The sequence below is a fragment of the Chlorocebus sabaeus genome, chromosome 25 (assembly GCF_047675955.1).
Source record: "Chlorocebus sabaeus isolate Y175 chromosome 25, mChlSab1.0.hap1, whole genome shotgun sequence".
Lineage (NCBI taxonomy): Eukaryota > Metazoa > Chordata > Mammalia > Primates > Cercopithecidae > Chlorocebus > Chlorocebus sabaeus.
The window spans coordinates 25,696,847-25,712,888 of NC_132928.1; the positions used below are offsets into that span (position 1 = coordinate 25,696,847).

The 16,042-nt window shown below is 45.0% G+C and overlaps 1 protein-coding gene across 2 annotated transcripts in view; it reads right to left on the minus strand.

The window, feature by feature from the left end:
- Nucleotides 1-9,336: 9,336 nt before the first annotated feature.
- The window catches only part of LAX1 (lymphocyte transmembrane adaptor 1), a 14,500-nt gene continuing 7,794 nt past the window's right edge, over nucleotides 9,337-16,042 (minus strand). For both annotated transcript variants that reach the window (XM_073011620.1, XM_007988864.3), the window contains 2 exons: nucleotides 15,798-15,877; nucleotides 9,337-13,661 (listed from right to left, as the gene is read on the minus strand). In XM_073011620.1, coding sequence (XP_072867721.1) covers nucleotides 12,855-13,661; nucleotides 15,798-15,877 — 887 coding nt within the window. In that variant the 3' untranslated portion in view covers nucleotides 9,337-12,854. The remainder of the gene's footprint in view (nucleotides 13,662-15,797; nucleotides 15,878-16,042) is intronic.

The following is a 16,042-nucleotide window of genomic DNA, read 5'->3' on the forward strand; positions in this document are numbered from 1 at the left end:
GCATCTTCTGATTTTTCAGGAAAAGCTAAGAATTCAGATTTTTAGTGAAAGTTTCTGATTTGTAAATTTAGCAGCTAATTCAAACAGAACAAAATAATCATTTTATGGGCATATGCACCCTTTACTTCAGTTCTAGCCGGCTTAGAAAGGAGGAGGTGGTCACTGGAAACTGGTGTTTCAGGAAGTACTTCCTGAAGCAGGTGAGACTTGAGCTTAACCTTAACCTGGGCAGAGGTGAGAAGTAAGTGAAGAGGAGTGTATTAGTGTCTTCACACTGCTGATAAAGGCATACCTGAGACTGGGCACTTTAAAAGAAAGAAAGAGGTTTATTGGACTTACATTTCCAATACAAGGGAATTGTGGCTGGGGGGCCTCACAATCACGGCAGAAGGTTAAAGGCATGTCTCACATGGCCAGAGACAAGAGAAGAGAGCTTGTGCAGGGAAACTCACCTTCTTAAAACTATCAGATCCCTTTAAAACTTTGCTATTACAAGAACATCACAGGAAAGACCTGCCCCCATGATTCAATTACCTCCTACAGAGTTCTCCCACAACACGTGGAAATACAAGATGAGATTTGGGTTGGATGATTCAATTACCTCCTACAGAGTCCTCCCACAACATCTGGAAATACAAGATGAGATTTGGGTTGGACACAGCCAAACCATTTCAAGGAAGAAAGAAATTATATCGGCTGGGCGCGGTGGCTCACGCCTGTAATCCCAGCACTTTAGGAGGCCAAGGCGGGCGGATCACAAGGTCAGGAATTCAAGACCAGCCTGGCCAATATGGTGAAATCCCATCTCTACTAAAAATACAAAAATTAGCCAGGGGTGGTGGTGGACGCCTGTGGTACCAGCTACTCAGGAGGCTGAGGCAGGAGAATCGCTTGAACCCGGGAGGCGGAGGTTGTAGTGAGCCGAGATCGAGCCACTGCACTCCAGCCTGGGAGACAGAGTGAGACTCCGTCTCAAAAAAAAAAAAAAAAAAAAAGAAATTATATTACAGAGATCAGAGATCCCTGAAGGGATGATGGAGAAGAGCTCACAGGTTACAAAAAGAGAGGACCTTGTAAAAGTAGGTTGGAGTTAGATTGTAGAGGGTTTTGAATGTTGAGAAGGCATCGGAATCATACTCCATTGGCAACAGGAATTCCTGGAAGACTTTGAACTGGAGACAAAATGGTAGAAGATGTGACATTAGCAAAGGTGTGTTTCAGAAAGGCTGAACTAGTGGTGATGTTGGGCAGAAGTGACAGCAATAGTCAGTGAAAACATCAATGAGTGGTCCCTCTTGGTCCTATCTGTTATCCCCTTTTACTTTTACAGTTTAATTTATCCCTCTCTAGTTGTTTCCCAAAGCCTAGTAACATACATGCATCCTATTCTATTATGCTCAATCTTTCCTTTCCCTCTGGCACTGCTAATTTCGTATCTTATCTTCCTGCCAATTTCCTTGACTGCTTTGTTGGCTCTCATACACTCTTTAATCTGTTTCATTTGGGTCTATGTTCTCATGGATTCCCTGAAATTACTGTGGTAAGGTCATTAGTTTTAAACTGAATAGATCCTTTTCAGTTTTTATTTTTCTTCATGTTATTAGCATTTATTGACAGTTTATTATGTGCCAGCACTGTGTTTTTTTTTTTTTTTTTTGAGGCAGAGTCTTCACTCTGTCGCCCAGGCTGGAGTGCAGTGGCACCATCTCGGCTCACTGCAAGCTCTGCTCCCAGGTTCGTGCCATTCTCCTGCCTCAGCCTCCCGAGTAGCTGGGACTACAGGCGCCCGCCACCGTGCCCGGCCAATTTTTTGTATTTTAGTAGAGACGGGGTTTCACCGTGTTAGCCAGGATGGTCTCGATCTCCTGACCTCGTGATCCGCCCGCCTCGGCCTCCCAAAGTGCAGGGATTACAGGCGTGAGCCACCGGCGCCCGGCCAGCACTGTGTTAATAGCTTTATTTACATTATCTAATTTAATCCACACAATAACTTTATAAAATAGGTGTTATGATTGTTAACCCCTTTTTACAAATGTTTGTAAACTTCTAGTGACCTCTTAAAAGTGTCATTGCTGATAAGCGGCAAAGACAAGTTTTAAACCCAGGTCTGTCCAACTACAAATCAATATGCAAAAGTTTGACCTCATCCACCATTTTCTTTAAATTCCCCTTCCTTCTTTTAAAAGACAAAATTCTTTCATTCTTTTTTCTTTTTTTTTTGAGACAGAACATCACTCTGTCACCCAGGCTGGAGTTCAGTGGCATGATCTCAGCTCACTACAGTCTCCATCTCCCAGATTCGAGTGATTCTCATGCCTCAGCCCCCAAACAGTTGGGACCACAAGGGCCTGCCATCACACCTGGTTAATTTTTGTATGTTTTGTAGAGACAGGGTTTTGCTGTGTTGGCTAGGCTGGTCTCAAACTCCTGGCCTCAAGTAATCTGCCTGCCTCGGCCTCCCAAAGTGCTGGGATTACAGGTGTGAGCCACTGTGCCTGGCCAAGACAAAATTCTATCCTGTTTTTTTCCCCAAACTCTCTGGCTGCTCATTCTCTAGTTCCTTGGCAGTTTCCTCTTTCTCCCCTCATTTAACTGTGTGGTGGTGGTGGTGGTGGTGGTGGTGTTGTTGTTGAGACAGGATCTTGCTCTGTTGCCTAGGCTGGGGCGCAGTGGCGTGATCTCAGCTCACTGCAGCCTCAACCTCTTGCACTCAAGTGATCCTCCCACTTCAGCCTCCTGAGTAGCTGGGACTACAGGTGCACACCACCATGTCTGGCTAATTTTTGTATTTTTTTGTAGAGATGGGGTTACACCATGTTGCTCAGGCTTTTCTCAAACCCCTGGCCTCAAGCGATCCACCTGCTTTGGCCTCCCAAAGTGCTGGGATTACAAGGGTGAGCTACCGTGCCTGGCCCTTTGAAACATTTTCTAAGTCAAAGCAAGCAAGCAAGCAGGAGAGGCTATATTAATATCAGATAAATTGACTTGAGAACAAGGAATATTAGCAGCAATAAAGAGGGGCATTAAATAATGACAAAGGAGTCAATTCACCAATAAGGCATTAGCAATCCGAAATATGCATGCAACTAACAATAGAGCTTCAAAACCCATGAAGGCTTTACGTAGGGATAACTGAAAGGAAAAACAGAGAAATCCGCAATTATATTTCAATCCATCAGCACTCTTCTCTGAAAAATTGATGGAACAAGCAGATGGAACATCGGTAAGGATATAGATGACCTGAACAACAAACACTGTCAACCAACTTGAGTTCACTGATGTGTTCAAAGCATTTTGCTCAACAGCAGTTGAATATACATTCTTTTCATGTGAAATCTCACAACAAACTTGAAGAATTATGTCTTGACCTGAGATTGTCAAGAATGGGCTTCCCCCTCTTACAGAGTCAGAGTTTTCCAGGACACCTCGGGCAAACTCAAACTTTGTCAGATTCTCTGCTTCTGAGTACAGCTTACTTATGGACCTAGCATTTATTTAGCCACGTGGAGACCTCCCCTGATGTGTCTGCCTGGTGTCTCCCTAAGCACTGATGGCTTTACATGGCTGGTTTCCGCTTTGATGTTTGTTGTCAGCTACAGGGAAGAAACATCTTCCTTAAATGAATGCCATATCTGATACATAATATAAATCAGTTTATCTGCGGTGGCTCATACCTGTAATCCCAGGACTTTGAGAGGCTGACTCGAGCGAATCACATGAGGCCAGGAGTTTGAGACCAACATGATAAAACCCCATCTCTACTACAAATACAAAGTTAGCTGGGTGTGGTGGCAGGCGCCTGTAATCTCAGCTACCTGGGAGGCTGAGATGGGAGAATCGCTTGAACCTGGGAGGTGGAGGTTGCAGTGAGATGAGATTGCACCATTGCATTCCAGACTGGGCAACGAGAGCGACACCCTGTCTCAAAAAAAAAAAAAAAAAAGAAAGAAATTAATTTATCAAGAAACCAGCAAATGTTTCAGGCCCAACAGCCTTTTTTTCCACTTCCTCATTTCTTCTTTTTCTTGTTTGTTTGTTTGTTTGTTTGTTTGTTTTTGAGATGGAGTCTCGCTCTATCGCCCAGGCTGGAGTGCAGTGGTGCAATCTCGGCTCACTGCAACCTCCACCTCCCAGGTTCAAGCGATTCTCCTGCCTCAGCCTCCCAAGTAGCTGGGACTACAGGCGCCTGCCATCATGCCCAGCTAATTTTTTTGTATTTCTAGTAGAGATGGGGTTTCACTGTGTTTGCCAGGATGGTCTCGATCTCCTGACCTCGTGGTCCATCTGGCTCGGCCTCCCAAAGTGCTGGGATTACAGGCGTGAACCACTGTCCCCGGCCCTTGTTTCTTCTTCAGAAACCTAGATTTGTGTGCATGCCTACGTATGCTCGTATCTTTTTACTTCTTTGAATCTTACAACAGGGCTTCAGATATTATCATGTTCTTCTATCATCAGGCATATTAAATTATGTCATTGTAGTAGATAAAATAATGCCCCCCCTCAACAAAGATGTTCACATCCTAATCCCTGAAACCTGTGACTATGTTACCATGCATGGTAAAAAGGATTTTGTAAGACCAGGCGCAGTGGCTCACGCCTATAATCCTGGACTTTGGGAGGCTTAGGCGGGCCACTCACCTGAGGTCAGGAGCTCAATACCAGCTTGGCCAACATGGTGAAACTCTGTCTCCACTAAAAATAAAAAGTTAGCCGGGCATGGTGGCACATGCCTGTAATCCCAGCTACTTGGGAGGCTGAGGTGGGAGAATCCCTCGAACCCGAGAGGTGGAAGTTGCAGTGAGCTGAGATCACACCACTGCACTCCAGTCTGGGTGACAAGAGTGAGCTTCCATCTCAAAAAAAAAAAAAAAAGAAAGAAAAAAAAAGGACTTTGTAGGTATGAATAAAGGTCTTGAGATGAGGAGATTATCCTGGATATCAGAGTGGACCCAGTGTAATTAGAAGGGTCCTTACAAGAAGAGAGTAAGAGGGTGAGTGTCAAAAAGGAGGCGTCATAACAGAAGCAGAGGTTGGACTGTGTGCTCTGAAGATGGAGGGGACCGTGAGCCATGGAATGCAGGCACCCTCTAGTAGCTGGTAAAGGCAAGAAAATGGATTCTCCTCTGGAACCTTCAGAAGGGAACACAACCCTGCTAAGAACTTAGCTTTAGCTCCATTGAACTCATTTTCAGACTTCTGACTTCCAAAACTGTAAGCTAATAAGTTTGTGGGGTTTTTTGTTTGTTTGTTCGAGACAGAGTCTTGCTCTGTTGCCCAGGCTGGAGTGCAGTGGTGTGATTTCAGTTCACTGCAACCTATGCCTTTCAGGTTCAAGTCATTCTCCTGCCTCAGCCTCCCAAGTAGCTGGGATTATAGGCATGCGTCACCACGCCAAACTAATTTTTTTATTTTTAGTAGAGATGGAGTTTCACCATGTTGGGCAGGCTGGTCTCAAACTCCTGACCTCAAGTGATCTGCCTGCCTCGGCCTCCCAAAGGGCTGGATTACAGGCATGAGTCACTGCACCTGGCCAGTTTGTACTGTTTTAAGCCACCAAGTTTGGGCAATTTATTACAGCAGCAGTAGAAAACTAATACAGCAGTCAAATTTATCCATTTTTTTTTTTTTTTTTTTTGAGACAGAGTCTCACTCTGTCACCCAGGATGTAGTGCACGGTGAGATCATGGCTCACTGCAACTTCTACCTCCCCAGATCAAGTGATCCTTCCACCTCAGCCTCCAGAGTAGCTGGGACCACAGGTGCCTACCACCAGGCCCAGAAATTTTTTGTAGAGATGAGGTTTCGCCATGTTGCCCAGGCTGGTCTCAAACTCCTGGACCAAGGTGATCCTTCAGCCTTGGTCTCCCAAAGTACTGGGATTATAGGAGTGAGCCATTGCACCTGGCCCCATCTTTCTTTTTATAGTTGTCTAGGTTTGATTACTTGTATACAAAGATCTTTACCACTCTGAGATTATGAAACTTTTTCCCCAGTCTCTTTTTGGAACTGCCATGGTTTTAGATTGTATTACTTTAATATATTTACTAATTAAAGGAATTAGTACACATCTTGCACTGATAGCGTAACAAAAAGGACACATGGTTGGCAAAATTATTGTCCATTTGACCTTTGAACTGGGGCCTGTCTTTCCCTGCAGGAGTCTCCTAGCATAGGTGGCGATGGCTGTTTACTGTCTATGCAGCTGACATTCAAGACTGCAAAACTTAGGCTTGGAGCACAGTGTTCTTGGGAGAGTGAAGGAAAGAGAGCAGGAACTCTTTTTGTGAGAAAGGATGTGTTTTCCTCAGTTGGTGTAGAGAGGTGGGACGTCCACATTCCTGAGAAAAGACTCAGATAAGCACATAAGCCTGAGGGCTGGCTACATAATGTGTGGGGCCCACTGCAAAATGAAAATGTGGAAACACTTGTTCACAAAATAGAAAAAAAATACTGTCAGCTGGGCATGGGGGCTCATGCCTGTAATCCCAGCACTGTTGGGAGGCTAAGGCCAGCAGATCACCTGAGGTCAGGCATTTGAGACCAGCCCGACCAACATGGAGAAACCCCACCACTACTAAAAATACAAACATTAGCTGGTCGTGGTGGCACATACCTGTAATCCCAGCTACTCAAGAGGCTGAGGCAGAAGAACTGCTTGAACCCGGGAGGCAGAGGTTGCAGTGAGCCGAGATCGCGCCATTGCACTCCAGTCTAGGTGACAGAGCAAGACTCCTCTCAAAAAAAAACAACAACAAAAAACCATACTGTTAAAGGTGCTAAAATATAAAGCTTTCCCCTTTCTTCTAGTCCAAACTTGTTCAACCCACAGCCTGCAGGCTGCATGCAGCCCAGGACAGTTTTGAAAGTAGCCCAACACAAATTCAAATTCATAAACTTTCTTAAAACATGGGATGTTTTGGAGTTTTTTTTTTTTTTTCCCCCAACTTACCAGCTATCATTGGTTTTAGCATATTTTATGTGTAGCCCAAGACAATTCTTATTTCAATGTGGCCCAGGGAAGCCAAAAGATTGGACATCCCTATATCTAGTCTTTCTTGACATGGCATTTTAAATTTACTATTTAATGCCATTCTTAGTAAAGAAAATTAATTCTTTTTTTTTTTTTTTTTTTTTGAGATGGAGTTTCCCTCTTGTTGCCCAGGCTGGAGTGCAATGGCGAGATCTTGGCTCACTGCAACTCCGCCTCCTGGGTTCAAGCAATTCTCCTGCCTCAGCCTCCTCAGTAGCTGGGATTACAGGTGTATGCCACCACACCCAGCTAATTTTTGTGTTTTTAGTAGAGACGGAATTTCACCATGTTGGTCAGGCTGGTCTTGAACTCCTGACCTCAGGTGATCCACCCGCCTCAGCCTCCCAAAGTGCTGGGGTTACAGGCATGAGCCACCACGTCCAGTCAAGAAAATTAACATTTAACATAATTAGCATGATTTCATCTTTATATTGTGCAATGCCAGCTTTATGGTTTATTTATTTATTTGAGACAGTTTCACTCTTGTTACCAAGGCTAGAGTGCAATGGAGCAATCTCGGCTCACTGCAACCTCCACCTCCTGGGTTCAGGCAATTCTCCTGCCTCAGCCTCCCAAGGAGCTGAGGTTACAGGTGCTCACGATAAAGCCTGGCTAATTTTTGTGTTTTTAGTAGAGATGGGGTTTTACCATGTTGGCCAGACTGGTCTCGAACTCCTGACCTCAGGTGATCTGCCTGCCTCTGCCTCCCAAAGTGCTGGGATTACAGGCATGAGTCACAGTGCCCGGCCTAATGCCAGCCTCATTTTTTACTTATTTTTTTATTGAGATAGAGTCTTGCTCTGTCTCCCAGGCTGGAGTGCAGTGGCACAATCTTGGCTCACTGAAACCTCTGCCTTCCAGGTTCAAGTGATTCTCCTGCCTCAGCCTCCTGAGTAGCTGGGATTACAGGTGTGCACCACTACACCTGGTTGATTTTTCTATTTTTAGTAGAGATTATTTTTAGTAAACTAAAAATTTTCTATTTTTAGTTTAACCATGCTGGCCAGGCTGGTCTCAAACTCCTGACCTCAAGTGATTTGCCTGCCTCGGCCTCCCAAAGTGCTGGGATTACAGGCATGAGACACCACGCCTGGCCTTTCATGGTTATTTCTTGATCATATGCTAAACAAGGGGCAGACTATTTATTAGTTTACTGGGAAAGGGGTGAAGATTTCCCAAAACTAAAGGTTAATCTTCCTTTCAGACCCTAGAGGGTAACTTTTAGATATTGCTGTGGATTTGTAAACTGGCATGGTGCCGGTAGGAGTGTCTTTTAGCATGCTAATACATTCTAATGAGCATATAATGAGCAGTGAGGTTGACTAGGGGTCACTCTCATCGCCATCTTGGTTTTGATAGGTTTTGACTGGCTTCTTTATCACATTCTGTTTTATCAGTGAGGTCTTTGTGACCTGTATCTTGTGCTGACCTCCTATCTCATTCTGTGACTAAGAATGCCTAACCTTCCGGGAATGCAGCCCAGCAGGTCTCAGCCTCTTTTTACCCAGCTGCCATTTAAGATGGAGTCGCTCTGGTTCCAATGCCTCTGACATACCCACTTTGAATCATGCTGAACTTCCATGAAATGCGGGTCTGCTAGAATTCTCTACTCATAAGGCACTGCAAACCTATATATAAATGGGAGGCAGTGAATGATGGACATGCATATTATGAGTATCTTCTCTTCCCATGTGCATTCTCCATTGTCCCAACAGACTTCATTTACAAAACACGAGTTCAAAGATAAGAATTTCTTTCAAAGGTAAGAATTTCAAGATGGCAACAGCACAACATTAAACCAAGTGCAGGGCCCTTCTGAGTGCCAGGCCCCATGCAACTGCTTGGCCAGCGTGCCCAGGAAGCTGGCCCTGCATGGGAAATCGCGCTCTTGTGAAGGGCTCCAGGTTCTTTCATTTCTCCTGGAGAGTCAAAGAAGCATTGGAGATAAAAAGAAAAGGTTAGAGTTTTCTGGCTATGTTGTCATATTCTTCTGAAATGATCCTAACCCTTCAGGTAGAGACAGACATCTACCTTCCCAGTCTGGAGCTGGGAATGCTGAAGGAAACGATTGGCAAGAGGAAAGGGAGGCCTGTTTACTTCCATTTCCCTCTAACTTCAGGGGAGCAGGACACTGGCTTATTGACCGAGAGTTTCTAGAAATATTTGCAAGTCAGTATAGGCCCTCAGCCCACAGGAAACCCAGAATTGACGATAAAGCCTGTCATAGTAAGGGGGTGCTGAAGGAGGACAGATGCCAGATGGACAGCAAGACCTCATCTTCCGTTCACCATTAGAGGGTAGGAGTTTCTAGAGGGAAGGAGGGAACTTAGTAAACCTCTGTGTTTTGTACTAAACAGTATCCCGAATGAAGACACACAATCAACATAGTATCGGTTTGAATAATTAGTTCACTTTATTTAACTAATTAAGGAATCAAAATGGGTTAGTTATCTTTGTTTGTTTGAGGCAGAGTCTTGCTATCCTCCAGGCTGGCATGCAGAGGCAAGAATACGACTCACTGCAGCCTCGACCTCTTGGGCTCAAGCGATCCTCCCACCTCAGCCTCCCGAGTAGCTGGAACTACAGGCAAGCACCACCATGTCTAGCTAATTTTTGTATTTTTTTGTAGAGATGAGGTTTTACCATGTTGCCCAGGCCGGTCTTGAACCCCTGGGCTCAAGCCATTTACCTGCCGTGGCCTCCCACAGAGCTGGGATTACAGGCGTGGGTCACTGTGCCTGGCCTTGGTTATCTTTATATCTACTTTTACATCCTATCCTAATCTTGAAAAGATTTCCTCATATTTAGCATTATCGAGTGTATGAGATAAGACAATTAGTCAAAATTCCCTGGCAACCAATGTGAGAAAACAAAAAAAACATAAATTGAAAGAAACAAATTAACATTCAATAAAAATTTTTCATTGATTCATTTGCAAAAAATTCCTAAAACAAGAAATAAACAGAAAAGTTACCTATCTAATAGGAGACAATCTACAGTGCATTACTCATTCTTGATTTGGAAGAGTATGTGTGATTGGCTGATTGAGGTATCCAGCTTGTTGGTGTGTAAACAAGCAAGAGCTGCCTTAGGGCCCAGCGTGGTGGCTCACGCCTGTAATCGCAGCACTTTGGGAGGCCACAGCGGGTGGATCACCTGAGATCAGGAGTTCGAGACCAGCCTGACCAACATGGTGAAACCCTATCTCTACTAAAAACACAAAATTAGCCAGGCCTGGTGGTGGGCGCCTATAATCTCAGCTACTTGGGAGGCGGAGGCGGGAGAATTGCTTCAACTTGGGAGGTGGAAGTTGCAGTGAGCCGAGATCATGCCATTGCACTCCAGCCTGGGTGACAAGACCAAAACTCCATCTCAAAAAATAAAAAAGAGCTGGCTTAGTTTGTTCCAGGACCTGCCCCCAACTGATATGTTGTCCCTCCCACCCTTAATGGGTGACAGCTGTCTTCATAACTTCTAATTTAGATCCCATAACTTTTCATCCCCTTTTAGTTATGAGAATTCTCTCATGCCAACGTTTAAGATTTTGTTCAGTCCATTTAAGCTTCATTCTCACATAGGATACAAACTTCTCCTTACTTGACTATGGGGTTGTCCTTTCTCTGCCCTTGCTGCTGCCCTGGCTAACCCTGCTTGGTCATCAGTACCAGACTGTCATGGTTCCCTCTGTGTGGCATGAATTTAAATGCTGGCCACTTGGTGGAGTAACGGTCTGTTTTCACTCACAACACTTCTGACACCAAATGTGTGGGTTTTTTCCCCAACAGCTGACCAATTTTCCAGCTTTCTGGACACCAGCTGTGTGTCCTGCAATTCAATTCTTACACTAACCTGCCTGTCCTTACCTACAATAGTTTGACTTATTTAACCCAAATATATATATATATAAGTAGTTATAGAATTGCTAAGCCATGCCTCTGTGAGATACAAATTTACCAACCAGAGTGCAGTTTTTGTATGTAGTTGTTTGTGTCCTTATCTATAGTTACAAGTCAAAACATTGTTTTCCAACTTTAATTGTCAGTTCTTTTTTTCTCCATCCCTTTCAGTTAGTTGATATCATACATTTATAATACAGTTAGATTCCTTTGCCACAATTTGACATCCTGGGTTCCCTTGACAGTCTGTTCATTTTTTAAAATGTAAAATTTGCATATAAAGCCCCTTTGTCTATAGTTCTTTTTTTTTTTTTTTTTTGAGACAGTCTTGCTCTTTCGCCCAGGCTGGAGTACAGTGACACGATCTCAGCTCACTGCAACCTCTGCCTCCCGGGTTCAAGTGATTCTCCTGCCTCAGCCTCCTGAGTAACTGGGACTATAGGCGCACACCACCATGCCAGGATAATTTTTGTATTTTTAGTAGAGACAGGGTTTCACCATGTTGTCCAGGACAGTCTCGATCTCCTGACCTAATGTTCCACCTGCCTCGGCCCCCCAGAGTGCTGGGATTACAGGTGTGAGCCACCGCACCCAGCCATGTGTATAGTTCTTGTGTTTGCAAATGGATATAGTCATGTATCCACCCCACAGTACCATACAGAACAGCTCCATCAGCCTAAAAATTCCCTTTGCAGCCCAATTGCAGCAAACTTCCCTCCTTTTCCCAAACCTGGCAACAACTGATCTGTTCTTCATCCCTATAGTTTTGCCTTTTCCAGAATGTCATATAAATAGAATTGCACAGCATGTAGATTTTTAGGCCTGGCTTCTTTCACTTAGCAAAATGGAATTAAGATACCTCTATATTATTGTGTGAACCAAGAGTTCATTTTTTACTGTTGAGTATGGATAAACTCAAGGAATGGATATCAACAGTTTATCCAATCACCCGTTGAAGGATATCTGGGTTATTTCTAGTTTTTGGTAATTATGAATGAAGCTGCTATAAACAGTCATGTGCGAGTTTTTGTGTGAACATAAGTTTTCAGTTCACTTGGGTCAATTTCTAGTAGTGAAATGGCTGGGCCATATGATAAGTTATGCTTATAAGAAAAGGCTTAACAGTTTTTCAAAGTGGCCCTGATGCTTTGCAATCCCATCAGCGACCAGTGAGGGTTCCTATTCTTCTGCATCCTCACCTACATTTGGTTGCCCACACTTTTTTTTTTGAGAGCGACTCTTGCTCTATCACCAGGCTGGAGTACAGTGGCACAATCTCAGCTTGCTGCAACCTCAACCTCCCCGGCTCAAGTGATTCTCCTGCTTCAGCCTCCTGAGTAGCTGGGATTACAGAGGCACACCACCACACCCTGCTAATTTTTGTATTTTTTGTAGAGATGGGCCATGTTGTCCAGGCTGGTCTAGAACTCCTGGCATCAAGTGATCTGCCCTCCTCGGCCTACCAAAGTGCTGGGATTACAGGCTTGAGCCACTGCATCTGGCCTGCCTACACTCTTTAAAATGGAAATTGCCCACCCCACTCCACTCCAACTTCTTCCTTCCTTTTGACCTCTGCCTGGATTATACAATAATCTATACTCCTGCTTTGCAGCCTGTTGGTATTAATGAAGGTAATAATCTTAGAGTACTGTGCACGACTTTCCTGCTTTCCTCACAGTTCTAGGAAGCAGTTTCAGCAAACGTTCTTAGGCTGGTGCAGGAGATAACCACACACTGCTTGAGAAGAATTCCCTTCTGGAATTCCCAAACCTCTGCTTTTGTGTGGCCTCTTAGTTCCCTGCTCATCTCAGCCTCTTTTTAATCTAACCAGTGAATCCACTGAAGCACTAAGGTGATCACGGGTCTGCACCAGTCTATCCCATAAGATAGACTACTTGATGTGGCTTTATGGCTGGGTACCTGGGTCTTCATTCATCAGGAAGGAGCTGAGTGCCAGACGCCTGCTCAGAGTCCCTGCCTCCTAACTGGGCAGTTAGCACATTCTCATAGTCATTGGAGTCCTCATTTGACGTCTCTTCTCTATGTTTCATCTGACTGTTCTCACTCTGTGTGAATGGCTGAAAGTCTGCATAATCCCCTGAAGCAAGGGATGTCCTTTTGACACATTGGATGTGGGTCCCTGGATCATCTGTCTTGTCCTCAACATGACCTATGTTTGAGGATGGCACGTCTTTCTCAGCCTGCTGCTGGCTTCCACTGGGATCTGCTGCTGGAACATTTTCATAGTCTCTGCAGCACTGAAAAGTCACCCAGAGCTGCCTCTCCTGGATGGCACCGAGATCCAACCCTGTCATGTTGACATAGTCATTTGAGGTCTGAGAAGAACCTTCTCCATTGCTGAGTGAATCACTGTCCTCAGTTTCTGAAGAATACAAACTGGTGCAGTCACCAGCATCTGCAGAGCCCTCATCTCTTTCCTCAGTAAACTCCAGCTTCTGGGCACTGGGAAGAACAAAGAGATTTCTGGAGGGGCTTTTGGTAGAAGCTAGAGTCTCAGCAATCTCTTCTGCTGTGGGGACATTGACATACTCATGCGAATCCTCTGAAGAAATGCTTGTGCAGTCTCTGGAAGCTCTGACATTGATGCAGCGTGCTGAGGGAGTGAGGCTCTCACACATCTGGGGGACCATGGCGTTATCATAGATACCCACTGCGTACTCCACGGCATGGACGTGGGCTCTATGCTCCTGGAAGGCATTGCCTGCTTGGGAGGGCTATGAGGAAGAAAAGGAAGCCAGCAATCAGATGCAAGCAGAAATATGGACAAAGCCTTTCTTCTTGGCAAATACCACTGGCATAGTTCACTTGGCTCTCCACCTCGAAGAAAATCTCTAAATCGGGGTCCTGAACTGCAAGCTCTACATGCCAGGTAGGTATAAGGGAAGAGGGATGAGTTTAAGAAAAGCAACAGTGCAAATGTGATGATAAATTGCAACTGGTTTTTGGCCACAGTATGGGAATCAATTTTGGGGGTGGGGAGCGGGTGGGATGAAAGTATTATCAACCAAAGAGCCCATTGAGAGGCAGTGCAACGTAGTGGCTAAAGGTGAGGCTTAGACTAAAGGTACGAATCCTAGCCTCACCACTTTGTGCCACGTGAGTATGAGCACCTGACCTAATCTCTCGGTGTTTTCATTTTCCAATTTATAAAATGAAGATTATCATAATATTTACATTGTAAGTTTGTTTTTATTTTTGTTTTTGAGAGGGAGTTTCGCTCTTGTTGCCCAAGCTGGAGTTCAGTGGAGCGATCTCAGCTCACTGCAATCTCTGCCTCCCATGTTCAATTGATTCTCCGGCCTCAGCCTCCTGAGTAGCTGGGATTACAGGTGCCTCCTGCCACTGCCTGGCTAATTCTTTTGTATTTTTAGTAGAGACAGTGTATGTTGTGTTACCAGGCAGCAGACTCACAAACCTGCTGGTCCTGTAACAACCTCATTTGATCAAACACTTTCTACAACAGCTACAGTGCTAAATGACTTACAGATATTTCTGCTCCTGAGGGTAATTGAAATAATTGACATAAGCCCTGGAAGTAATATCCAAAGCAGGGACATAAGTGTGTTTTGAGCACCAATGGCAATGTTGGAATTTTTTTTTTTTTTTTTTTTTTTTTTTTTTTTTTTTTTTTTTTTGAGATGGAGTCTCGCTGTCGCCCAGGCTGGAGTGCAGTGGCTGGATCTCAGCTCACTGCAGCTCCGCCTCCCGGGTTCACACCGTTCTCCTGCCTCAGCCTCCCGAGTAGCTGGGACTACAGGCGCCCGCCACCTCGCCCGGCTAGTTTTTTGTATTTTTTTAGTAGAGACGGGGTTTCACCGTGTTAGCCAGGATGGTCTCGATCTCCTGACCTCGTGATCCGCCCGTCTCAGCCTCCCAAAGTGCTGGGATTACAGGCTTGAGCCACCGCGCCCGGCCCATTGTTGGAATATTTGCATACCCTCCTGAGATGATTACTTTGAAGGGAGCGACATTCATTTGAATAAGCATGTTGTCATGTCTTTGTTAAAATAATCAATTGGCAGGGCATGGTGGCTCACACCTGTAATCTCAGCACTTTGGGAGGCCAAGGTGGGCAGATTGCTTGAGCTCAGGTGTTTGAGACCAGCCTGGGCAATATGGTGAAACCCCATCTCTACACAAAATACGAAAGCTGGCCAGGCGTGGTGGTGTGTGCCTGTGGTCCCAGCTACTTGGGGGACTGGAGTAGGAGGATCGCTTGAGCCCAGGAAGCAGAGGTTGGAGTGAGGAAAAAAAAAAAAAAAAAAAAAAATGGCTGGGCACGGTGACTCATGCCTGTAATCCCAGCACTTTGGGAAGCCAAGGTGGGCAGATCACAAGGTCAAGAGATCGAGACCATCCTGGCCAACATGGTGAAACCCTATCTCTACTAAAAATACAGAAATCAGCTAGACGTGGTGGCACACGCCTATAATCCCAGCTACTTGGGAGGCTGAGGCAGGAGAACCGCTTGAACCTGGGAAGCAGAAGTTGCAGTGAGCCAAGATCACACCACTGCACTCCAGCCTGGGTGGGAGAGCAAAACTCGATCTAAAAAAAAAACAACTACATCTATACATACCAATCAATTTCAGTTCTGACATTGTGCACTTGAATATCTGTACCCTGGTGCCCTTTTTAAAATTCCAAGCACTTGCCTCTGTCCTTAATTTTTCTTTTTGGGTATAGGGAGGTCCTGAGGCTAGTCTTCCCAATTTATTAATAGGACCGCAGGGCGAGTGCCAAAGGACATGCTGTTTGTTTGCAGTGAGACCAGATCCAAGCCCTATAACTCTTTCCCCTCAGTTCTTCTGCCAGAGACATGTCATTCTCCCGAGAAGCATGACGCTTACCACATGCTCAGGGCTCTCAGAATTTCTGGAGAGGAGGCTCTCAGTACTGAAAATGCGCATACTCCTTGACTCATGTCTCCCTGAAAGGACAGAGAACAAATTCTGAAGACAGCCAGTCCTCTGAGTGCTTCAGCCCAAATAATCCCTGCATCATGGATGAACTGGGTTTGTATGGTGTCTGGAATTTCCAGCCTTGGGTCCTGTGTTCTCCTGTGTTCTGAGGTCAGAGCTATGGGGATGACACT